The sequence below is a fragment of the Drosophila persimilis genome, unplaced genomic scaffold, assembly GCF_003286085.1.
Source record: "Drosophila persimilis strain 14011-0111.01,24,50 unplaced genomic scaffold, DperRS2 tig00000191-arrow-pilon, whole genome shotgun sequence".
NCBI lineage: Eukaryota > Metazoa > Arthropoda > Insecta > Diptera > Drosophilidae > Drosophila > Drosophila persimilis.
In genome coordinates, this window is record NW_020825298.1 from 13,724,560 (window position 1) to 13,750,520 (window position 25,961).

A 25,961-nucleotide genomic window follows, 5' to 3' on the forward strand; every position below is an offset into this window, starting at 1 on the left:
TTATTCTCAAACTACGGTTGCTGCAGCATCTGGGCCAGAATAACGATCTTCATAGCCAGCTAAATTTTGCAAGTCAGTCGCATAGGATTAATTGTTGAGAAGTTGCTAGCAGCGATCGACAAGCCACGGCTGAGGACGTAGAGCTTGGTAGGCGATTAAATACCCTACAGTAATGGAGTCCGTAGCCCAACGAGTTAGACGTTTGGAAAAGCAGGGAAGAAGTCTTTAAATAAGTCCACCCTGACCACGAATAACGAGTTTTAGCAAAGACCCATCCATAGTTTACAATAGTCATGCGGCAGAGCTAGCCATCAAACGCTCGGAAATACAGAACAAAATCTTTAATAAGAGTTTGCCTGGCCACGGGTGATGGAAAACCAGCATACCTGTCCGCGGAAGCAAGAGTGCGAAGGAGAGTAAAGAAGACGAAACTAATTAGCTTCGATGTACTCGCACTCGAGCTTGCAGTCGTTGTTTTTGTCGTGCGGATCGGCGCTCCAAAGCAATAAAACGTTTGGTTGTTGTTGCGAGGGCTGATTAGCGGCACAAGCAGCGGTAAATTATCTTTGTTCTTTCGTCTCACACCAGTTCCGATATGATTTTCTTTCAGGGGAACTAAGCTATGCTTGAAGGCAAATAAATGTTTTTTTTGATTTCTTTATATATTGCGATTTTCACAAAATATTATTCTTATTTTTAATTATAAATTGTTTTATGTTTTATTATCAGCTACAAACGCGTCTCAATTCCTCAAGCTGTAAGCAAAGAGTTTTTATTTTTTTTGTGTCACAAGAAAAAAAGTTGCTAGAACGCCGAAACAGCTGTCTCGGTTGAGATAGGTCATCGACCGGCAAAGAATTGTGAGCACTGGGAAGAAAAAAGCTAGTTGACGTGCCGAAGGGAATCAATAATGGAGGGAGAACCTGTAAATCCGTCCGTTTGCATTCTGTGTGGGGAAGAGTTTGGGTCCCTGCAGTTATACAAGACCAGGTGTGGCCACGAGTTTCATAAAGCTTGCATCGTCCCCTACTCGAAGGAAAATGCTAAATGTCCCAGATGTGGAAGAGTCACTTTTGAGTTGCAAGGCGGCGCATCGGTTTCGGGCACGCAAACCGCAAAACAGCAGGCAGGAAGCAAAGAAAAAGCTTCAGGCACCCCAGCGACGGGATCAGCAAATAATAATCCAGGTTCAGCTTCAGTTGATGGCGGGAATATAGGAATCATGATTACCCAAGCAGTGCGAGCCATGCAAAACGACCTTTTAACCCAGTTGTCGGAGCAGATGGCGCAAATAATACAAACCAATGTCGCTGCTCATCTTCAACTGACTGGCCGGGATCAACACACTCGAAATATAGCTCCAGACCATAGTTCGCAGGGTCAGGAAGTAGGCGGAGGCCGAGAATCGGCAGGATTTTACAGAGAGGGCAGAGACACTCCTAGAAGTTTAGCTTCCGATCTGTCCCAAAGGCCGGACAAGGTCGTACACATTATGAATGGTTGGAAGCTACGATTTAGCGGGGATGCGGAAGGAATTAGCGTTGATAATTTTATCTATAGGGTAGAAGCTCTCACCCATGCAACGCTGGAAAGCAACTTTGCGGTGCTATGTAGCAACGCTAGCATCCTCTTTGACGGAAAGGCTCGGGAATTCTTTTGGAGGTTTCATAAGTCAGTGGTAGTAGTCCGATGGGATGTGCTTTGTCAGGCATTAAAGAAACAGTTCCGAGACACCCGCACGGATGTGGACATTCGAGAGGCGATCAGGGACCGGAAGCAGAAAGAAAAGGAAGGGTTCGATGCCTTTTATGATGCCATAGTCCAGCTAATGGATAGTTTAGAGTCTCCCTTGTCAGAAAAGTCTGTGGTAGACATATTGCGAAGAAATTTGAGGCCCGAAGTAAGGCACGAGTTGCTCAATATAAAAATAACTTCGGTTGGGGAGCTCAGGGAAATATGCAGACGAAGAGAGAGTTTCCTGGAGGACGTGAGACGGAATTATGGTTATCAAAAGAGTGTTCCTTTCCGTAGGCAAGTAGCTGAGTTGGTGGAGGAGCACATGTCTGATGACGCAACGGAGTTTTCCGAAGGGGAGGGCGAAGCCGAAATAGGAGCGTTGGCCTTGGTATGCTGGAACTGCCATAAGGAAGGACATCGGTACCAGGATTGCGAATCCAAACGCAAGATCTTTTGCTATGGGTGTGGCATTCCAAACATTTACAAACCAGCTTGCGAAAAATGTCAGAAAAAAAACGGCAGGGCGAGCACACAGCCTCGTCAGCTTCAGAGTGTGCGTCGCCAAAAATCAGCGAACCCAGACGCCAGCCAGTAGAAAATCAACACCAGGCAGTTATAGATACGAGCATTCCAGTCCAGCCCGTCAGTACAGTAAAAACAAATTTATGGCATAATTTCCTTAATTCTAATTCAGATGCAGAAGCTGTAGAAACACTGTTCCGTCGTAGATCAAATTCAAGACACTCCAAACGGATGAGATCATTTTGGAAGGCAGCTAAAGCAATAAATGCGATTAGATACAAAGAGCTCGATAAACGTCCGTACGCAGAGGTAAAAATTTTTGAGCGGCCAGTGCTTGGGTTGTTAGATACGGGGGCAGCGATGAGTGTAGTTGGTGGGAATTTGGCTAAACAAATAATTACCAGCAGGATTCCATTTAAACGGGGCATCTCAGTTGCTCATACTGCAGATGGCAGGCGGCAGGAGGTTCTGGGTCGATTGAGAACTCCAGTCACCTATGATAACGTCGTGAAGGATTTGGAAATACATATCATTCCGTCGCTTAGCCAGGACTTATATCTAGGAATCGATTTTTGGTCAACGTTCAATTTATTACCTCCGGAGATGCAGGTAGCAGAAATTTGTCAGGAATCGCACGTACTAATTCCAAGTCAGAAAGAGGAGTTGCAGAAGGTTGTGTCGGAATTTCCATCCTTTGCAGTCTCTGGTTTGGGGAGAACATCGGTTTTGTCGCACTCGATCGATGCAGGAGATGCTAAGCCTGTAAAACAACGGCATTTTCCCGTGTCACCAGCCGTGGAGAAACTGCTGTATGCCGAAGTGGATAGGATGCTCAAATTAGGAGTTATTGAGGAATCTGATAGCGCCTGGTCCTCTCCAGTTGTGCTAGTCCAGAAACCGGGAAAGGTTCGACTTTGCCTAGACAGCCGAAAAGTCAATGCCGTTACACGAAAGGACGCCTATCCGTTGCCGCAAATAGACGGTATACTAAGTCGCCTCCCCAGAGCCATGTTCATCTCGAGTCTGGATCTCAAGGATGCCTATTGGCAGATACCCTTAGATCCGGAGTCTCGGGACAAAACTGCTTTCACAATTCCAGGTAAACCTTTATATCAGTTTAAGGTTATGCCGTTCGGTCTCACCAACGCGTCGCAAACCATGACCAGATTGATGGACAAGGTGATCCCTGCGGAACTTCGCAATGAAGTCTTCGTCTACTTGGACGATTTGTTAATTGTTTCCGATAGCTTTGAGTCGCATATGAAGGTGTTGAGAGTTGTAGCGCAGCATGTTCGATTGGCTGGATTGACGCTCAACGTAGAAAAGAGCAAATTCTGTATGCGTTCAGTGAAGTATCTTGGTCATATTGTCGGGGAGGGTGTCATTCGAACGGATCCCGGGAAAATTTCGGCCATGATAGACTTTCCAGTGCCGAACTCTTTGAGAGCCCTACGGAGATTCCTTGGGATGGTTGGATGGTATCGTAAGTTTATAGCAAATTTTGCGTCGATAGCTTCCCCTCTCACTGACCTGCTGAAACCTAAGAGCAGATTTGTCATGACTCCAGAAGGACGTACCGCGTTCGAGGAACTTAAAAAACTGTTGTGCTCTGCGCCAGTTCTTCGTAGTCCCGATTTTAGCCAACCTTTCTTTGTGCATTGTGATGCCAGCAAGTCAGGTGTTGGAGGTGTCTTAGTGCAAAAGACTCCGGAAGGAGACGAATTTCCGATAGCTTTTGTCTCGAAAAAACTTAATAAGGCGCAAAGAAATTATTCTGTGACCGAGCAAGAGTGTCTGGCGGCGATTGTTTGCATCAATCGTTTTAGGGCATACATAGAGGGACATGATTTTACGGTTATCACCGATCATGCATCTCTGAAATGGCTCATGACGCAGACGGATCTACATTCGCGGCTGGCCCGATGGGCATTGAAATTACAGGGCTTTAACTTCAAAATAGAACACCGGAGTGGGCGATTAAATGTTGTACCCGATGCCTTATCCAGAGTTAATGAAGAAGATTTGGCGGCCGTGGATGTTGGTTATGGACAAGCAGTTGATCTCGAGTCACCAGCTTTTCAGTCCGACGAGTATGTGGAGCTGGTAAACAGAATAAAGGCCAATGACGTTAACTTGCCGGATCTGAGGGTGGTCGAAGATCGTGTGTACAGGAAGTGTGATTTCGCCACAGGGAGTACTCTTCATGATCATTTTATCTGGAAGTTATGGATCCCACAGAGTCTCATTCCAGAGGTACTAGCCAATGCTCACGACCATCCCTTAGCATCGCATGGGGGAATTCATAAGACTCTAGAGCGAGTGCGACAGTTTCTCTATTGGCCAAGTTTGGTCAAAGATGTAAAAGCGTATGTACTCGCGTGCGACACTTGTAAAGCAACTAAAGCACCGAACTCTGTCCAGCGACCCCCGATGGGAGTGGCACCCGAGTCGCAGAGGTTTTTCCAGAAGCTATACGTAGATTTTCTCGGCCCTTATCCACGTTCAAAAAGCGGGAATATTGGCATATTTATAGTACTAGACCACTATTCTAAGTTTGTCTTCCTGAAGGCTGTAAAAAAACTAACGGCTGATCTCGTGATCAAGTATCTGCAGCAAGATCTATTCCACACTTTTGGCTTTCCGGAGACCATCGTATCGGACAATGGCTCGAAATTTAAGTCGGAAGTCTTCCAAAAGTTTCTCGAAGCGCACAAGATATCACACACGGTCACAGCAGTATACTCTCCGCAGTCGAATGCGTCAGAGCGAGTAAACCGATCTGTAATTGCCGCCATTCGTTCCTATGTGAGGTCCGATCAGAAAAATTGGGACGAGGAGCTGAGCAGCATTTGTTGCGCCTTGCGAACCGCGGTCCATTCTAGCCTTGGAACTTCGCCCTATTATATGGTATTTGGGCAGCAGTTCGTTAGCTCAGGGGAAACGTATAAAGTTCTGAGAGCTCTTCGATTGTTGGAAGATAAATCTCTAGTCTTCTCCAAGGAGGATTCGTTGGAATTGGTACGTAGCAAGGCCTTAACGGTAATGGAAAAGCAAAGGCAGAAAAACGAACGAAATTACAATTTGAGATCAAGGGAGGTTTCGTACCAAGTGGGCCAAGAGGTGTTCCGGAGGAACTTTAAGCAGAGCAACTTCCAGGCTGGCTATAGTGCCAAGCTGGGCCCAGCCTATGTGAAGGCCAGAGTCCGCAGGAAGATAGGTAATGCTTATTATGAGTTGGAGGATCTACAAGGACGGTCTATTGGGCGATACCACGCGAAAGACTTAAAACAATAGCTGATCCGCGCAGTTTGGATCCGACTTGTGTGATACCACTAAGTCAGATCTTCGGCGGGGGGTATTTGTAACGCTTGGATCAGCGAGCGAGCTAGTTCGCAGCGCCATCTAGTGGTCGGCACCGTAAGGGCCGTGGTAGACCAAACACCCTCTATGGGCTAGGTCGGGGAGATCACGAAAAGTGGCATAGGAAGAGTGATAGAGTTAACAGCTTGGATTGTCAACTTTCTCTGGCATTTCACCCTGTCCTTTGAGAGGGCCCGAGGGTTGTAGCTTGTTGAGGGGCTTGGCTTCGGTCTCTTCCCGTTTTGGCGCTCGACCCGAGCGTTCGTTTTGTCTATCAACAGCCAACAAGTATTTTTTATAAGTGCTAAAAAGGAAAAAAAAGTGTAATCGCGGCGGGAGGAGAAGAGCTTCAGCATTCCGGCATTAGTTTTCCAGCCTAGGTAAGATTGAGAAGGGTAAAGGAAAATTGGACTAGTCAGATAATTTCATCCGTGTAGGACCGGCCATTGGCGCAGGGGATACCGCAAAGGAGGAACGCCGCATCGCCGTATTTTCTTTGCAAAGCGGCCCGGATCAGCTTCGCGGATCCAAAGACGCGAGGCGTCGAGGAGATCGAGAGTCCAAGGGACGCCAGAAGGGGTCCAGAGGAGCAGCCAAAGCAGCGGTGGAAAAAAAATTGCAGGCCCAAGTACACGGGCACCGACGTCACGCTAGCGGGGGTTGAGTGGTTTTTGGGGAAGAAGAAAAAAAAACTCAATCGTCTTTTTGGAGAGCGAGCCAAGGCAGGGCTATATAGCGTAGCTAGAGCGAAAGCAAGAGCAGTCCGAGATTTGGCGGGGTCTTTCGAGTGGCTTCGCGAGTGCTTTTACCGTCCCAGGGAACGATGGAGTGATTTCGGAAGGGAGAAAATCTAAAACTAAAAGAAGCCGGGAATGGCAGAGATCTGTATTAATAATAGGTTTCAGTGTTAAGTGTTTAGTGTTAATAATTTAATGAGTTAAGTAATATTTCTTTGTTAGTTTTTTTGTGCGTTAAAGTCTGCGACAGTCGGCGAAGGGCAGGAGAAAGAGAAGGAAAAAAAAGAAAGGGCAGAGAGAGTTTTTTGTTGTACTCGAGTGGAATGAGTCACTCAAAGTAAGAGTGGAGCGAGCAAAGAGTGAATTTGTGAGTGAGGTTTTTTTTTGTGTGCCTTTGTTTTACTCCCGATTGGAGTTCACTTTACAGGTCCAAATCTCCTCCGGGAAGCGCTTCATCGGTGGATATGCGGATCATCGGGTGAGTGAGAACGAACAAGAAAATTTAACCCTGGCAATTCCACTCATGAGAGAAAAAAAAAGAGAGATTTAGATAATTACATAATTCCCCCTATTGTTTGTTCCGTTTCTTCCCCCCCCTTTCGGTCTGGCTGTTGTACTGTCTTTATACATGAATTCCGAGATAATTGTTAGTTTTATTCCTCATCATTATTAAGCAATTTTATTGATATTATTTTTTTTCATTCTTTTTACTTTTTATGCGTACTTTTTGTTGAGTTATGTTTAGTGTTAATTTAGGAATCGCTCAGTTTTTAGTCATAATTCAATAAATTTTATAATGTTTTAGTTCACAGTTTTTTTTTGCCTTCGGCTAGCCAAATGCCCCTGAAGATCCCATAACGACGCAAAGGGGTCATTCCATATAGATTGTGACCTAGGAATGGCCAAGGTAGGGAGGGTCAATCCGCCCTCAACGAGATCTGAGGCGGGGAAAAGCGTTCGGGGACAGATCGGAGAAAGGGCCAATTATGTGTGCAAGCAATTTTAGGTCCACCTTAACTCTCGTCGTAGCACGCATAAATTTTAACTTGTTAATAATGAAGATAGGCATCAGGTGAGAGGAGGGCAAGATCACCACCCCAATTAGCCGACGAGCATCCCAGCCGGGAATAACCGCGTGCGCCCTTCTCCCACTCCCCAACATCCAGCCTGGTTCGTTACAAACCCCACCCAATCATATTTCCCCGATTTTTTGCAAGGATGATTTTTCAATAGTTTTATTCATCAAAACTTAGCTTAGTATAAATAAATAACCAAATCGATAGGCAGGTCGGGGGATACGATGGATCTGTCAAGGGGTGCGCTTCTGTCCTGCTGGGATAGGACTCTGTCTGTCTCGGTAATGCATGGATAGGACTTTGTCTGAGCCAACAATTCTGCGGGTGGGATCACCAGAGCGGCGCAGGACACTTAAAAAGGGAATAACCAATTTGTAATCTCTATTGGGAGCTGGGATCATCGGTTTTCAATTAACTTTCAACGGGGTTCCCAGGGTTTTCGGCCCAGCCTTGAGCCATGAGCCAGATGCGAATACCCTGACATCTATGTATGAAGTCCAGATAGTTCGTTTGCGACAAGTTCGGTGTATGGTTAGTGGTACTTTTAAAGACTTCTTTCCTTAATATTTAAGCTGGAAATAAATATTTTCGATGCTAAAATTCTAAATAGATAATTTGTATGTTGGCCATCTGCTCTATTAGTTCAATGAAGCGAGTTCAGGGGCATAACTTCAGCCGACGGCAATTTTCATGAACACTGCATTAGGTCTTCCATTACCCAATTAAATAATTGAAAATAATTTGCGCCGACTCAGGATCTCTCGCCAGCACTGGCTAATGAAAACGTATGGCTTGAAAAGAGGGGGATTCAGCAATAACTTTATTAGGTTCAGTGGAGCGACAAGCTGGGGCTGCGTGCCCCAGTATCACATTAGATGCCAGGGCGCAGAATTATATTCAAAATAAAACAAGTCAGGAAGTCAAGGAATGTGTGCTTTAAAGGCGGATGAGAGAGTGCCGTATGAGTATCTATACAGAGAAGCATGAAGAGTATTTATTGGCCAGGAATTGATGTCAAAGTCGGGACATGGCAAAAATAATACACAAACAAAAAAAAAAACCACAGTCTATTAAGTTCCATCAAGCGTGTTGCAGGCGTAAACAGTTCAAGGACTTCGCGGCCAAAGAAAAAAAACCATCATGATTTATTTATTTAGGAATGCCTTTCAGGGGAACTCTTGACTTGTTCTTTGGGCTCCATTCGAGACGTTCCCTACACTTTCTGAGCATTTTATTGGCTACGTGCAAGTGTGCAAACAAATTTACATGACACTGAACTGAAAGGTGCTTACCTGCCCCACAACGCCCCCAGCCCCCCACCGCCAAGCACCGCCAAGCACCGCGGCTCAAGCGAAGTTATCGAAAGATTGATGAAAGTTTGTGGTCGAGGAGTTTTGGCTTTCTCGTTGTCTAACGATCAAGTGAGCAGCCGTAAAAATTCCCTGTCAAGATAAATGACTTCAGTTTCTTTGTGGACTGTGTGTGTGTATCTGTGTATATGTATATCAAGGAAAATTATTGCGGTCGATGCTTGGAAAAGGGAATGGGCCGAATGCCTATAATGAATAATGAAGGACGTTCAGCCCTTTTTTTGCACTTTTATCGCAAGGCAGACAATAAGCTGATTCTGCTATTGAGTGATTTTGTTTTTGGTCGCACAAGGAACCCTGCTCTGGGCATTTAAGGTCAAGACTCTCTTTTTCTAAGAAAAGCCGTTGTGGAAAAGGCGATGAGATGCCTTCAAACTTTTATTTTGGACCTACTATTACTAGTATTCGTAGCTCTCTAAGGCGTTTCTTTGACTACGAGGGACGTTAAAGGGGTTTCGGGTAAATATTTCCAGCCTCTTTATGCGGCTCTTGTAGTCGACCAGATGTTTTCAAAACACGGACGGTATAGCGTGTAAAGTATAAATATTACTGATTGGGATGACAAGGCCCGATACAGCCAGCCAGCTAGGGGTGGACTTCTGAGTGTTAACAGCAATCAAAATATACTGTATAGGGGTTTAATATACTTGAAATTTTCATAGCTGTCGTCACGCTTGGCAATTTTATTTGAAAGGCACTTTTAGCGAAGGTCAACAGGTGCTTTGTGTCTCCTGCCAAAGACCCGTGAGATTTTGCCCATAGATTTTTAATTAAGGAGCACCCTTAATCCTACATCGGCGGAATACGCAATTAATTAAATTACAGCCCACGCCACAAAACTTGGTATTTGACATTTTAAGTAGACCTCGTCACGAAAGCCACAAATAAAAGGGAGAGATGGCAGGAACAGGGCTTTTTTTGTTGCCTGTTTGCTGATTCGAGGGACTGTTGCTGTAGCCCCAACAATTACGTGTGATCAACCGCAGTTGGCCAGTTCTCTTATTTTCACTAGGCAGGGGTAGTGCCTGTCGCCCTCGGGTGCATGTTTGAAACGGAGCCATGCAAAGGCTGCAGTCGGGACTATGGGTATTAGTAGCTGGCAAAAGGTACGCCAGCCCACACTCTCACTACCTCTCCGTGCTCCTGTTTGGGTTCGTGATCCAGGCGGGACATTTGAAAAGCAAACCCACACCCAAACCAAGTGTGTGCACTGCAAAGACGAACTGGGAATACCCTGTAGAAACGACCCCTGCAGTGAATACTTAAACGTATTCATTATTTAGCCGTACTTTAAGTAGTACTACTTTCTGAAGGTGACAAAAGCAGTACTCTCTTCCTTGCGACCGCCACCGATACACCTTTTACCCGGTGCTCGTATTCCTTAGTTGTTCCTTTTTCAAGTACAGTGAGTCCGTGTGTATGTGGTCTGCAGTAGTGTTCGGGCCTGTTCTGGTGACGTGTTTAATTGTCGGCGCGTGTTCTCTATTAGTTTGCTGCGAGTGTTTGGCTTGGGCAAGGCAATAAAATAATGAGTGGGGAGGTGTGCTACAAAGTTTTGATTTTTGGGCTAAAGGCATGTTTCGCTAAGAGTTCTGAGCGCTGGCCAAAAGCTGCGTCACAGAGTGTTTTATGGTAGTTTTGACAGTTTTATGCCTTCAAATATTTTACATCCAGACTCGGAGAATACCCAAAGCCGTAGCTGCTAATCGACGTTTTGGTGTTTTAAACACCGTAAGAGTGAAGGCATCTGGCTCGGAAGGCAGCTTCTTTTCAGCTTGGATCTGTGTGGCAAGTCGTTTACTGAACAGGTCTATGGCCTATGGTCATAGCCAAAAGAATGCCTGAATGTATTCTAAGGACTTGTAAGCCCTTTGCATTTGGTTAAACAAACATAATTTTCGAAGTCCGAAGAGAAGGACGCAGGCTAAGCGACTCTTTTGTATCCAAATGTAAGTTCGCTCTTGAGCAGGGCTTTAAACACTTTAAATGTTTCCCCCACACCTTGTTGTAAATAAATTACCCAAATTGTGGACGGGAGCCGTCAAGCGCAATGGGCGCTTGAAATGCGGGCCATGGCTAATGGAGTGGTAACAGCCAAATAGAAACCCGCCGGCTGGTGACAGCTGACGGAGCGGAGCGGGGCGGGGCGGGGCGCGGCGCGGAGGGCGGGGCCGAGTTAGAAGCGGCATCTCAATAAATTTTCGAACGCAACATTGTGACGTTATTAATTCGTTGGGGCTTCGGGGTCCTTGCACGTACGCCCAAACCGCCAACCGGTAGACGGCGAATTTTGCTTAATTACACGGCTTATCCCCAGTGCGGTATTAGGAAGGAGTAGGAAGGAGTTCTCCGCGCAACTTTACTTCGAACACCATTGATCTACGTGTGTGTCTTCCAATTTATTTGCTTAGGGCTTAGGGAAGGTGTGTATGGGTTTAATTAAATGAAGCCGCAGTTCTCCTACCAGAAGTTCAGTTTAAATGGCCTGGTATTCCGACAAGTTTAACTAAACGCTAATGAAGTTAGACAGAGCGGAATGAGTGTGTAGGAATGCCCTTCGCCCTAACCCTCGAGAGGAGCGAATTCTCTGCCAATTTCCTAGACATCTTGCGACAGGTTATCTTAGCTGACTGTCAGCTCAATTTACTTCAAACGAAAAAAATTAAATTCACATTCCCCCCCAAATGAGGAATAAGCATGAGCACATGAGCTTGTATACCACACGAAATATGTGAAGGGGAAAACTTAGAACAAGTACATGATTTAAGCAGAATATTATAATAATAAATATATTCAAGAGAGGGGCAGATTCGGTTACGATACTGATGATACTGATACTTTATGGCACCGGAAACGGCTCTCTCTGCTTGTCGATAAAGCCATGTTACGTGGTCTCTTAATTCTCTCAGTGTATCTACAAATAGACATGTTCAACAGGCATTGATGAGCCTGCCTATTGAATTCCGCAAATGATCATTCCGCACTGGCATGTTGTGGCTGTCAACGCAATAATCGGAGCAGTCAGGCCCAGCCCCATTCCCCCCATTGCCAAATTGTGGGTCTCGCAAGGCATTACGGCCTTGTAAATACTTTCGGGCATGTGTGTGCCTGATTGTGATGTGCTGTGTCTCATTACATGGCTTAAATTAATATCTAGTCAAGGTATTGTATCGTACAAAAGGCCGCCCGCATGCAAAATCATCCAGGAGTCGTTTGTCTGCTCTTTGAGGTTGCCTCATTTGTTGTGGGTGGTGGGGGCCAGCCCCTTCTTAAAACCAACAAAAGGAGACGTTTTAGTTTTCAGAATTCTGTTTTATTTGAATTGGTCCAAACATTGGGTCCAAGGCTAGGCCAAGGCAAGCCTACGGCTCATTCTTCAAACACTGATCATAGTCAATGCCTTTCACTTCACAAACTATCTTGAAGATCAGTTCCTCCTTCTGAACATAATAGTCGGCTGGGTCGAAGTTCGATTCCAGAAAGTCTGCTTCGGCCTTGTAGAGCAGAAGTTTCTGCCGGAGACGCTCGGAGCTCTCGTCATCCAAGATGAGCGAGGCCAGGCATTCCGATAGATAGGACTGGAATGATAGTTGGGCCTTCACCTTCTGTTTCTGTTTCGGTTTCTGTTTGGGTCAATGCCAATACTCACCGCCGGTCCACAGTGCTCCAGTATGTTCTCATCGTGGTCAAACTCCACCGCGAAGTTGATGCTGTTCATGTCGTTGGTTCCAGATTAGCGAATGAATCCGTTCGAGGACTGAGGCGCACTGCTCACCAACGTCGGCTGGCCCTCGATATGTTTATACTCGTATTATTATTGGTGTGCGGTGATTTGGTCCGGCATGGTCCGGTCCGAAATGTCCAGCTGTCCGCTGGGCCTGTGGCTTGTTTGTTGTCGTTTCTGCGATTATTCATCGAAGTCTCATACGCCCTCCCAGTCCCTCTCTCCCGTTCCCGTTCCCCACATACGTTTTTGACGAGTAATCAGAATTCAAATGCTTGCTCAGCTGACAAGTGAATTGCCAGCCAAGTCTCGAGCTTCAAGTGCCAGTTCTGCGGATAAATAAAACACAAATTCTGTCTGCTCGAATATCGAATGCACCGTTTCTATGGCGGCTCCCGACACTGTCATCCGATAGTGCTATATTTCTTCTCAGTGAGGTAGAAAAATCAACTGATAAACACTCTGTAAAGCTTAAACGAATTCGTTCCCACAAGCTACGAGTGTTCCCGTCACACAAAGGTAATTGATTGATAGGAGTACTATATAGAGTACGAGTACTGTCCACTAGTTCGGGGGTGGTGAAACGGACCGCCAGTACTTCCCGGTTAAACCTTTATTAATACTTATCATCATATCCATTTTTACCCACAATATCCTACAAATCCTACAACATGGGGACACCACTTCCTTTACCGCGAACTCGTGATATGGATACACTTCTAGTGGTCTACGATATGGGTACCCATCTAATGGGTAGTGAAATGGGTACCCACGTGGTAGGTAGTGAAATGATTACTCTGATCTGGTAGGTTGTGAAGTGGATAGGTTAAAAAAACAAGTAACAAAATTTTAAATATTCTTACAATTTCATTATTATTGTCATTATTTATTGTATTTTAATTTTGTAATTTCCTTCAATTTAATTGTTAGTACATACAACCCGTGAAAATAAAAAAGTTGCGAACAGCGAAGTGGAAAATTTAGAGGAATTGGAATTCGGAGTGATTGGAAATTGAGATTATGGAGTGTTTCACGAGGCTTATTTGTTTGTTTTAATGTTGCTTCCTGTTAAATGCTAGAAATATAGATCAGGGGTCGGCTTCTTTAGACAGCTATCAAAACGGAAAAGCATAGGAGTTGAGAATCAGACTACTTTGCATCCTGTTGCATATAATCGTAGATTGGTATATTAAAAATATTTCATCTTGGATGCGACCATCGTACTTAGAACTCTTTGAGAAGATAAAGCCGCATACCTGGGTACTTGGAATCAGTGAGTGCAAAAGCATCGGGAAATCTTACACCGAAAAGGCATCAAAGGGCAGATATCTTCGGGCTTGTTGGTGCCACCAAAGAGCCACCCACGCGCCCAAATCTCGGGCTCTTTCTTTGGCCCTCTCAAGGTGGCGGCTGAAGCGCCCTCAGAGCACTTTGAGGCACACGCCGAATATGCAATACAATAAAATGTAAGGATCGGATATTAAAAAACTAACTGCCTAGAGGCCAATCGATCCCAAGAGGTTCCAGGTACATATTTAAGGTTGCATGCAAAAGTCTAACACAACCCCTTCGATTCCTCGTTAACTTTGCCAAAAGGATAAACATTTCCTGCGTTCGATAGTCGCAGGTACAAGTCCTTCTGACAAAATTTAGTTAATTAAGCAATCTTTGTTGCCGTTGGACCACATACCACATGCCGACACCAGCAGACGGTGTCGCTGTCGAGGATGATGGAAAAATGTCATAAATGTAGACCCCAGAAGAGGAGACGAACTCTTGAAAGCATACAAGCCTTCATTCATCGCCAAGGAAACCCTCCCAGAAACGTTCCGCCAGGGAAAATGCATTAGTACTCGCAGGAATCGAATTCCTACTTATTACGGAGATATTATCACGACATATTGGCAGCTCATTACGGGCCTCTGTCTGTGTGGGAGTGTCTTGTTGCCATGGCTGACTGTTTGAACTCTGCCAACTTCCCGCCTATACAAAAAATAGGCCAAAGCTACCAAAGCTCAAATAATTCGAATATTAGACGAGTATTTTCTCACGCATTTAATTATTAGTTGTATTCAAAGTTCCTCGACGAATGGGTTTAACAAAACCATCACTATAAATGGATGGAAGTTTGCAGGTCTGTTTTGGATACAGGGACTGTATGTACTTGCTGGAATAATATTAGAGGCATGCCACTGTCTTAGTTTAGATGAAATAAAGGTATGGGTAGAAGTCATGGCGTCAATCGAGTCAAAGTTCCATCACGTACTGGAACGTGGCCCAATCCCAAGCTGTTGGCCCCAAACTTGTTGTTCGATTAAAAACTTTTTGGAGGTCAAATGATAATGATCAACAAACGCAGAACTTGAGACCGACAGCTGCCAAAATAAAGGAGGATATATGTGCTTTCGTAGTAATTGGCAGCGGTCAAATCGGAGCTCCAATAATCGAATCCAATAAATGCGCAAAAAGTAGGCAGCAGATTGAAGGAGTCAAATCTGTGATGATTGGTCTGGCACGTTTGCATGTCGGAAGTTTATGGTGGCGTGATATAATTAGCATAGCGGCGACAAGGATTTCGCCAAGCACGAAGGAAGGGGAAATGGCCTTTGGCCTGGCCAGGATTAGACGCAATTTGCTTAATGCTGAAACTTTTAATCACTCATACGCTCTGTGGCGCCAATGCGAGCGACAGAGATCTCAGGCGGCGGAGAAGCAAAACGAATTTTATGTCAGAGAAGAGAAGGGAGACTCCCTCCTTAGTGTCCCGCCCTCCTGCTCCAGCCCAGGCAAGCCGTAAAGAATGCGTTGGGAGACATGAAATAAGTGTAAATACGAGTACTCACTCGCAAATGTTGGGGGTTTGTTTGTGTGGCTTGTATGCCCGAAAGTAATTCCCGTTCTACTTCTCAAAAATCTCGAACTCCTGCCTTGACTTTTGCAGACTTCGTGGGACGGGCTTGCATATCTGCACCGGTTCGCCTGCTAGGTAGTCGTCTAATTATAATGGCCTGGCTAGGGTATCTGCCGGTTCGAGGCACACCGCCGTGGCTGGCTGTGCTCTGCCGTTTTCCGTTTGTCTGGCTTCGCTGTTCTCCAGATTACAATGTAAGCTGCCGCGTTGGAGTGCGACTTCGGCCTCGACTTGTCTGTGTGACGACCTATTTGCTTAAACACACTCTAACTAGCACTCAGCCCGCTTTACGCCCCTTTGGCAGAGGGAAGCCGCCCTCAGAGGACGGTTGGAAGCGTCTTCTGCATTGGGCTCTCATAACACATTAGCGAGGGGGAAAGTGAAAGTGAAAGCCGCCATAATGACTGCTCCCAGTTGATTTTCATTTGCCGAGCGTGTCTGTCGCTAGGGTCCATATTTATATTACACTGAATTGTAAAGGGCGGGGTCTAAAGCGGAGAGATTTCGAGTGGGAATGGGAATGGGAAGCATCCTCGGCTCGAAATGGTATGGAAGGGTATATAAAATATAATTTTGACCTTCTCGAAAGCGTCTATTGGATATTAAACTGTCTTCCTCATCTCTATGCATGTCATATGCCATTTAGTGCCAATAATGTTAACAGTTCTGCGTCTACAGCGTCTACAAAAAAACATATTAGATCCCTTGCACAACGCAGCGCCCCACATTAGTGGAGGGCAAAGAAATATGCGACACTACTCATAGACCGAATTGTGCCACCCAGACTCGGGCTGATGATAATCACAGCCACCAACAATAGCGTGTATGTAAATTGAAAACCGTAGTCTTCGAAGCACCACCAAAAGCGCATAAAAAACCAATGGCTGGAGCCATGTGCGCAATAAATGTCAGCTTCAAACGAGAGCGAAACTTCGTACGATTTTTTTTTGGCTTCCGTTTCCTCACTTCCGCTCTTCCGCTTTGTGTGTGTCAATTTGTAGAGCAGACTGTGTCACCCCCGGCTGCACCAGGCACCACAGCACCAGGCACCATAGCATCCAAATTGAAGAGCGGGCCCGGCTGAAAAGAAATAAAGCAAAGTCGAGTCGAGCCGAGCTGATGACAATTTATTGTTCACACTTGTAACTGATGATGGTGCTTAGGGGAATATACTCGTACAAGCACAGGCACAGACGTGAGACACGGGGGCGAGTTTATGGAGAATATTTCATTGTCTGGCAGGGCCCAAAGTAGGCTCTACAAATTGCGAGCCATTATTCTACCCAAAGCCAATATATGATATGTTTTCTATAAAATATAGAGATGACAGCGTGACCGTGGAGCATTCGACAGAGAGCTACCGATGCTCACGAGACAAGCAATCGTCTCCGTACTCTACATAGAATGAGCTCAAAAGAGGGGTACAAAAGTGGTACATTTTGCTGAAATAAATGGTTCGGATTTCATCTCTTCCCCTATTTATATTCTTCACATATCTAAATGTAAATTTATTTGAGACTCTGCTCTGTTTGGGCTGTGCAGGTGTGCAGGCAATTCAGCGTCGTGTGCTCCTGGCAGCCGATGATTTAAAGGCGTCGAAGGTTGTTCTCAGCATAGAGCACGGAAACTTTTCCAGCCCAATAGGGTTCTCCCAAATACTACGCACACCTTAAATGATGCTTCGCCATTTGGTCTAGGTTGGGAGTTTCCTGAAAAAGTTTACCTCTTTTGGGAAGTGTATGGGAATAGTCTACCAGAACTGAAGAAAAGCCACGTGTATGGTTCACTGAATACATTATAATTCAAAAACATACTCGTTTAATGCGAATTTTATGAATTGTTGCTGTAGCTACCACGCCCCGCCTAATTGCGACTTTAAAATTTATAGACTTTTCTGGAGGGCAGCCTGTTAAGAATTGAGTGACGATGCGTGTAACCCGCGGCACGCCTCATAATTTATTCCGTTTTCGAATACTTTGTGGCTATGAGTGTGGTCATGAGTGCGGCATTCTGATGCTTTGCAAAGGGTACATTTAGAGAGGCGCAATATATGTCTCAGTAAACTAAGCGACAAATTTAAATTCAAGGTAGACCTATTCCCTCTGGGAATGCTTCATCCATAGATCTATCGGGATGCGACTATAACGTCTCAGACTAGGTACACAAACTAAATTATGGAACCCTCCTTTGGTTGGCTTTGGACATGTTATCCTATAGTTCCTCTGGCACATCCACAGACATATATTCATACCTTCGACATATCTGGGACTAAGAATTGTTTTCACATAGATCTGGCATTGAACTCATTTAGACAAAGTAATGGAAATGACAAGGCTTATGTAGAATTTATTTTAATTGTATTTTTCGGCGCTTCGCCGAGATACCCCCCCCCCCTCCGAATCTGTTTTTCTAGTCCCATCGGTATGCTAATTTTCTCCGAGTCGCAGTGAGTTTGCAGTTAATCGAAAAAGTTGTGATCTCCGAGTTAAAACTAATAGTCGTAAATATTTATGCACTCCAATGCTGTACAAATGTGTCCGAAGAGCTCTGTCGGGCTCAATCGGAATTGAGTGTGCCAGCTCCAATCCCTGGACCTGGGAGGGAGGCCAGATTCTTATCAATACTCCATTTCGGCTGGGGACAACACAAATGTTTGCTTCGAACATTTTGAATGGAATTTAACGGAAACTTCCCTTGAAGGAAATTTGTGACTAGCTGGGGGGAGAGGACTAAAGGACCCTGCTCAAAGTTGATCTAACATAAAATACAATTTGTTTGATTGAAAAATGTTCGATAAATACTTTTTACAATTTTAGTTTTTGGATCTTAAGAGTAGGAACGGTCTAAAGCCATTCGACTTTGAATAAATCCATATGAATAGAGGGTCACCGTACCGCGTTCCCATGCTGTCTGGACTGTACTTCTGGCCACATGATTCGTGTAAGCGAGACCTCTGCCAACAGCCCGGAGCTGTGATGCACTCTCTACTAAAGCACATTGCAGCTCCAGTCGTGAATACTAGTACTCCAAGCAGTCCCTTCAATCTTTGGCCATCTCTGCAGAGTCTATTTAGCCAAGATTCCTGACCCGAGGCCGTTTGTTTTGGCCAGAGCTAGCTTCAATGAACCCAAGCCTTTGAAATGTTTTATACTCGCAGAAAGGAGCTGTTCCGCTGGCCACTGGGGCAAACTCTGATCCGTGTACGTGTATAAAGTGCGATACTTCGCTCAAAAAAATACCATACCTAGAGAAGGGAACAAATTATAGACAAGCCCGAGGGGCATGCAGTGCTGCCGCACAAGAATGTTGGGCAAGAGTGCATACACAGACGCCTTTTGATATGCAAAACACAAATTGTACACAACGATTTTAATAAATATTCCCCAAACACCCACTTTGCGTCGAGTGGAGTCCTCCTCGACGATTGCGATGGAACAAGCTGCTTATTGAATTTTTCAGAAGCCCTTTTCCTGTCTGCCTTTGCCCGGCTACCTTAAGCCGCAGCTTGTGGCTTTAATGTTTTAAGCCAAGCCATTTGAATGAGCGTTTATTTTGTCTCCCTGCGGTAAGAGTATGGGTGTGGGAAACTCTATAATTTATTTTTAGCCGAAAACAATATTAAAGCTTATTTTCAATTGCTTGCTTTTCACCATATTTCAGCGACTTAAATTTATAAATATTGGACGTTGTTTTGATCCTTCTAAGAGATTATTTAGGCCCACCATTTCAACCATTCCTTCAATCTTGTTTAGAAGAGAATATGGAATATATAAATGTTTATGAAATGAATTAACCGTTTATTGAATGCTGCAGCTGCAGCAGCACCCGAAAGCTCAGATCAAACACAAGAGAAGAGCGGCAAGCGCAAGATAAGAAGAGAGCGCAAGCTTTAGAGGGAGAGAGCGCCTTAGAGACAGATAAAAGCAAGCAAAAAATGATATGTCGAGAGCACAACCTCTCAGCTTAAACCGTACAGTGCGTTCATCTGATGCTCAAGAATCGCAGCGCTCTCTAGGTCGGACTAGACTTTCTTTTGCTACCAAGACGAGGGCTTCTCTGACTAAAGCCAATCTGCTCCAAGGTAAATACACAACCACCGTAAGCCAGGCTAAGCCTCCATTTCTGTTATATTATACACTCGCTGTACGCCGCTGCAGTCAAACTAAAAATAACCAAACACGAAGTTGACGCCGCAAAAAACTCAGCGAACTGTGACGGAAGCCAAAGAACATTGGACGACAGTCATCAACCGCAGCAATCGGGCCACCAACCATACCAGGACATTAGGACAACCGCACCGGGAAAAACACTGTCAAAGAGATAAAAAACCAAAGTAAACTGCGCTCGATCGTTAGATAAAAAAGAGGCATGCCAGTGCGAGTGCCTGTAACATCATTAGTTGCAGCTCATACACTCTCGGGTGCAGGCTATGCGCTCCGATACTCGCACACTCTCACACTCTCACACTCGCACACTCTCACACTCTCACACACGCGCTCGCCGTTTTTTCCGAGAGGTGTCCAAATTAAATTTGCATCAGTTGCTCCGCGAGCATTCAAATGTTGCCCAAAACTGAAAGTGCATCATCCGTGTGTGGGTTTGCGGCTTGAAACAGACCCCCAAAAGCAGCAACAACAACAACCACTGATGGATAGCTTTCTGCAACAACTAGAAGTGCACCACTCGCATTGGGATTTGGCGTCGAGTTTCGTTTTTGTGCGGAATTTACAGTTTTCATATGACGGCAGGCTATTTCGGCGTTTTTCAAAATGAACAGCTTGATATGGCCGCAAAAGGAAACACTGCAATACATTAAAAAATGTATTGTTTTGTATTCGTTTCGCTTAACGAATTGAGGAAATCTATTGAAATGTTGTCTGTCATTTGAAGAACATACACATGTCCCAGTTCTAATTCTCTACACGGTAAATCTCTGCATCTCCCGCTACCTGGAATTCCTCAACGTATGTACGTATAAGGCTCTGCGTTCGGGCGGGGGCTGGCACTTAAATAATTTAGATTTTTGTGTCTAACATGCACAAGTACCACCCAGCGGCCCAAAAAGACTCAAGTGCAGCCGGCACAGTGAGTGACCTAGTTACGGATTGGAGGGGCGAATGTCAGCGAGAGAGCTACCCCTCCACTTGGCCAGATCGCGCTCTTCGTCTGGCAACTGCTCCGACTGTCATTGTGCGCTCATTAAAGTGTCAAATAAATTCAAATGCAAAAACATGATTTTTCGCTTTACGCCGTAAAGTGTGACTGCACGGGCCGTACGTGAGGTGTGCACTGCACTTTGTCAAAGACGAGCACGGTCTAGATGGTCTGTCGGCACCCAGCGAGTGATTTATAACTTATGAGAGTTTGTGGGAGTTAACGTCTAACTTTGTTTTACTGGGCACGTTTCGGCGGAAATAAGATGACATACAATGCGGCGTAAACCAATAATATAGAGGGATAGTTCTTGGCACAATAGACACGTATTGTTAAACATGGTTTAGTGTACAAATCAAGTCCATTTTGTATAGGTTAAAACCCAGTTTCGAAACCCTTTTGCGACTCAGAAGTCTGGAACGTCAGAATGTTTGTATTCAAATAGTCTGTATTCGGGTTTTCGTGTCTTATATGTACATATATCCAATATATCGATAAGATTAGACTGGGAAGAAACTGGCTAAGCTCTTCAAGAGTTGATTGTCTTAAACCTATTTCTCTACCATCTACCTTTTAAAGCAGCCCTTTAAAGCCTGATCGAGAGGTGCAAAAAAATGCAATATAATCTTCTTTGAGATTTTTTAATTTCGAAATTGGACTCTTGATCAAATATTGATACTATTTTGCTTTTACCTATTTTCAGCCAAGTCCAGAAACACCAGCGTCAACGATTTGCTGCCAGTGATTTCATCGCCCGAAGCGTCGATTGAAAGCGATTACGTCTACATTGCCTCTCTTGTCCGGAACAGTAACCACTTTGCTCATTTCAACAATGCCGTGGAGGAGGAGCAGGAGCCAGAAGAGCACCCAATAGACGAGACAACCTATCCGCCACCAATTTTTGACTTTGGTATGCCCAGGAATATAACGGCCCGAACGGGTCACACGGCGGCCATCAATTGCCGAGTGGACCATCTGGGCGATAAGTCGGTGAGTGATTCCAGAGATTGCATTTGCCAGATTATCGAGAAATAGGTTCCACTGCGGGTTTTCCTTTCAATGCATTCTTAAGGAAAACATTTGGATCGCTAGTCAAGCGGTGTGCACAACTTTTCGTATCGCTAGTCTGTTCCGCTTTCCCAGCCATCTTTTGGATCTTTTTACCCTTGTTCTGGGGGTTTCATGACAAAGGTCCAGTCTCCACATACGATTCCTCTCATTCATATATTTTCCCCGCTTTGTTTTCATTGAGTTTTCTTTGTGTTTTCCTTTCTGCTTTGAGTTGCTCTTAGATATCAAGGGTATAATGTATTCGTGTTGAAGTACGTACAAAACGGGGGATAGCGTTTCCCACAAAAAAAGATATTTTCCCTGCTGGATCTCAGAGTATTTAAAAAATTTTACCAGTGTAGGAAAACCGTTTTAGAGGCACCATTCCATTCCGCCATTCCATTCACATCACCTTCTGCCATCACCATTATCCATCTCCACTGAAAGAAACATTCTCAGACTCTGATTCTGATTTACTATTGCGGACCTTTGGCCATCGTAATCCCTTTGCCACACCTTAAGAGGAGCTCTCAGGCGTTGCCTTCTTGTGCCACTTGGACACTTTAAGTGTCGCCCCTTTGTAGGCTGTGTGCTGCGCCTCTCCCCTTCATTTTTTGTGGATTTTGGGGGAGCGAAAAGTTTCGGTAGCCTGGGGCAGTCGGCGAGATTACTTTTTGCCTGCCGTAGCGGCAGTTGCAGGAAGTTTTTTTTTTGAGTCTTTTGGAAACTTTAAGCTGCTGACATTTTGGGCACGCACTTGTCTACATTTCTCTTTTCTTCTCCGCCGTTGGCCTGGCTTGGCCAATGCCTTGTCTGCCACGTGTGTGCTCGGCGCCTGCTGCCGCCTTTAAACAGTAATGGACTCTGTGCTGTACAGTGGAGTCCACGATTGGGATGGGTTGTAAGTCGAAATCGAAAAGCAAACGAAATTACAAGATGCATTCCTCTGCGAATCCATTTTCCAATTAAAGTGTTGGAATCAACTTGAGCGAATACAAGGAAACGGATCTTATATCTTTGGGTTCCAGTAATGAATCAACAGGAAAACAAACCTACATATGTAAATATTTGTGTAAGTTAAACCGATTTTCTCCGTATCTTTAGGGCTTAAACTTGGGGGGTACCACAGTATTTGCGATGAGCTGTAGCCCACTCTCTTAACAGAGTTGGCTGCTTACACTATTTTGCCGTTTTGCTTATCACATTTTCGTACCCTTACTTTCGGCTTCAGTTTCTCCGGAGTTCCGGAGCAGCCGGGCGGCAGGACTAAACCCAATTTAAAAAATTGACTTAAGTACTGGCTGTAACAGCATTTGGTGTCCCTTTTCTCATTTTCTTACAGGTATCCTGGATAAGGAAACGCGATTTACACATCCTGACTGCAGGCGTTTTGACCTACACCTCCGACGAACGTTTCAAGGTGCGTATCCGTAAGCTCCCCTGCCTGTCTCCAGCCCCCACCCCCCCGCTGGTTCATTAAGTGCTCCCCCCAGCCCGACCTGGCATCGTTTGTAAGCCAAGTCAGCTTAATTGCGTATGCAATTCGGGCCAGGCTCTTGTATGCATTGATTAAATTCGCCCAAGGACGGTTCGTCCCCGGCCACGATTTATCGTGCATTCTCTGTATCCCTGTACCTGTCTCATTCGACTCCACTTTCTCTCCTTCTGTTTGGCCCCTTCTGGGCTGTGCAGGTTGTACGCACCGCCGACTCCAAGGACTGGACATTGCATGTGAAATACGCTCAGCCACGTGACAGCGGCATCTACGAGTGCCAAGTGAACACGGAGCCAAAGATTTCGATGGCATTCCGCCTGAATGTCATAGGTGAGTAAGCCAACCTTCCCAGCCCTTCCTTCGCGTATCCCTTACCCCCCCCACCGCCCTTTCGCCCTGTGTTCCTACGCATTGTTAGAAATTTCTTGGCAACGGCAACTTATGATACATAGTGCACGTACACACTGTATTTCTCTCCGGTGAAGGGCATTGTAAATTGGCCGTAAAGTTTGTCAGCTCGAGGTAGATGGATGCAACGGCGGGCAACGAGTGTGTACCCATAGGTCATAGTGGTTTATCCTTGTCTTCCATGAATTCCTTACACAAGAACTAGAGATTAGAAGACTGGGATAAGAATTCTAACTTATTTATTTATTTATACAGTTGTAGAGCTCTACAGATTCAGTAGATTCAGAGAGAGAGAGTATGGCCACTGTCGGCACACCATCGGCTTACGGGGCGCCGTGTCTATTTTTCTACACGCTTTGCATGCAAACGCAATTTGAATTTAAATTCAATACTAAATTCATATGCCTGCTGTTGTAATGCACACCAAGGACCCCACCCAAGGGATCTCCCATTCCCCCTCGCACAGGTGTTCTACAATGGATTTCCTGCTGCGCCTGTTGAGGAGGTCCATGGCATTGTGTGTGCTTGAATACGTCTGTCTCTGGCCCAACCTCCACTGTTATACGTAGTTTCAAATTAATTCGCATTGCCAACAAGGAGGCTGTGGGCTTGAACCCGGAGCAGTTTTCTGCAGTGTCTGGGATGTTCTCTCTGAGCAGTTCTCGGTGGATGACTAGGCGCACTCGGTGGCCTGTTTATTTAAATAGGTTATTTTCAAAGCCCAGCACGAGCTATTTTCTCAACAGTGTACGAGTGACGAATACCGGCTGATAAAGGACTTTCCCAGCAAATTACCTGCCTCCAGCAGCTGCCTGCCTCAATCTTGTAACGAACTCAAGTCGAGTCAAAAGGTGTAAATCGCATCAAAAGCCAAAGTCATATTAGCGCTGCAGCCTCCGCAGATGCTCATTTCGGCATGCGAGTGCCTTGAGGATGCAAAATATTCAAACATCCTTCTCGGGCGCGGCTGCATTGCGGATGTACATACATAGTACTCGTAATCCGGCCTCGTGCCAGGTCCTCGTCTGGCCTGGAGCTCGTCGGCGGCAGGAAGTGGTACAGGGGACAGGGGACAGGGGACATGGGAAGTTCTGAAGGGCCGCCACCTGCTGTGTTAAGCTTCGAAATATATGCTAATGATTCGGAGTGAAGGAAGTGCTCGCTAGCGATGAAATCGTGATCAAAATATTCATGACGTCGTCACGCGAATCACGTGGGCGCAAGACCACAAAATTGTTCACTGATTTACATCAGATTCTAGATATTTTTAGGAAGACATTCAGAGAATTTTTCTTTATTTGCGTTTCTGTTGGCTGGCTTAAGGGATTTTGTTTCTGAGAAGCATGAACACTGATTGATCGAGTGATCTAAGGATCCTTTCCCGCGCTGAACTGCTCTTTGGGAGTGTTAAATAGTTCTGTACCGTTTACAGAGCTAGGATATAAAAAATCTTTGTATTTTTTGGGGAAATCTGTGACCTCATCCGTCTACACTATTCTAGCCATTTCAACAGTTTCAATCTCTCAAATCGATAGTATTTAAGACCTACCCAAACGACACCAACCCATTGCCAGGTTAATTAACTAACTGGATTGCTCTTCCCCTCACTGATGCCACTCCATGCTGAGCTGCTCTTCGGGAGTGTTGAAATCCGCTTATAGGCTTGAATGCCGACCGAGTCCTTGCGGCCAGTCCCACCCCGCACATCATTAACAACGTCAACATTTGACTTTGCTGACTGCCTGCTGTGTTCGCCGAAAACGGTGGACTGAACGCACTGAAAAACATTAAGGCAGTTTTCAGTGCCTAAAACGGTCTTGTACTAGGCAGCATGCACTCTTGTCTCTGTCCGCGGCAGCTGCGTCAGCGAACGGAAAGCTCTTCTCCTCCCCTCTCCCGAGAACACAGTAGGGATTGTGGAAAACCCCACCAGATACACACACCCACGTTGTACCAACCCCATAGCTGACTCACATTAACTGGCTAACAGCACTAAAAACGTGTGTAAAATGCGAGACCTCCCTCGAGAAGCAACAACTTCATCGACAAACAATGGGTCAATGTTATGCCAGTCCCATCAGTCGGGAATAAACGCGCCGGAACCCAAGGACACTTACATAAAACCAAACCCAAAATTCTGTGTCCGTGGTTACAAATTAGATTTTCATACCCAGTGCATAAAGCGATCAAGGGAATACTGTATCTGGAAGATACGATTCCTGCTCCGTCTGCTCAATACTCGTATCCTAAAATGTGTCTTCAATTCTTCAGAAGGGATCTAGAAGCTTCAACAGGTTGCAGGATTATGATTTTCAGATCTTAAGGCACAAAAGGTATCCGAAAGGTCGGAAACATCTTTTTACCGCTTACCACTCACTTATTATTTTCTGTTATAGGGGCATTTTGATATCACAATG

At 45.2% G+C, this 25,961-nt stretch overlaps 2 protein-coding genes across 5 annotated transcripts in view; one reads left to right on the plus strand and one right to left on the minus strand.

Annotated features, from left to right (window-relative positions):
- LOC6589051 (zwei Ig domain protein zig-8) overlaps nucleotides 1–25,961 on the plus strand; it is a 34,022-nt gene that overhangs the window by 6,333 nt on the left and 1,728 nt on the right. Inside the window, exons 1-4 of one of the 4 annotated variants that reach the window (XM_026988920.1) lie at nucleotides 6,536–6,555; nucleotides 21,295–21,581; nucleotides 22,984–23,061; nucleotides 23,334–23,466. In XM_026988920.1, coding sequence (XP_026844721.1) covers nucleotides 6,552–6,555; nucleotides 21,295–21,581; nucleotides 22,984–23,061; nucleotides 23,334–23,466 — 502 coding nt within the window. In that variant the 5' untranslated portion in view covers nucleotides 6,536–6,551. Of the gene's footprint in view, nucleotides 1–6,535; nucleotides 6,556–6,748; nucleotides 6,835–19,347; nucleotides 19,519–21,294; nucleotides 21,582–22,983; nucleotides 23,062–23,333; nucleotides 23,467–25,961 lie in introns of those variants that run through there. The other 3 variants (XM_026988921.1, XM_026988919.1, XM_026988918.1) reach the window with 3 other exon arrangements.
- On the minus strand, nucleotides 12,094–12,663 carry LOC6604624. The gene is made up of 2 exons (XM_002029472.2): nucleotides 12,452–12,663; nucleotides 12,094–12,380 (listed from the first exon to the last, which is right to left on the minus strand). The coding sequence occupies exons 1-2, from the start codon at nucleotides 12,518–12,520 to the stop codon at nucleotides 12,165–12,167; spliced, it is 285 nt and encodes a 94-aa protein (XP_002029508.1). The 5' UTR covers nucleotides 12,521–12,663; the 3' UTR covers nucleotides 12,094–12,164.

Excerpts from the sequence above, each read along its gene's own strand:
- LOC6604624 (XM_002029472.2), bottom strand. The coding sequence starts at position 12,520 with ATGAACAGCATCAACTTCGCGGTGGAGTTTGACCACGATGAGAACATA. Across the intron at positions 12,381-12,451 it reads TGGAGCACTGTGGACCGGCG|TCCTATCTATCGGAATGCCT; the intron begins GTGAGTATTGGC and ends CTATCATTCCAG.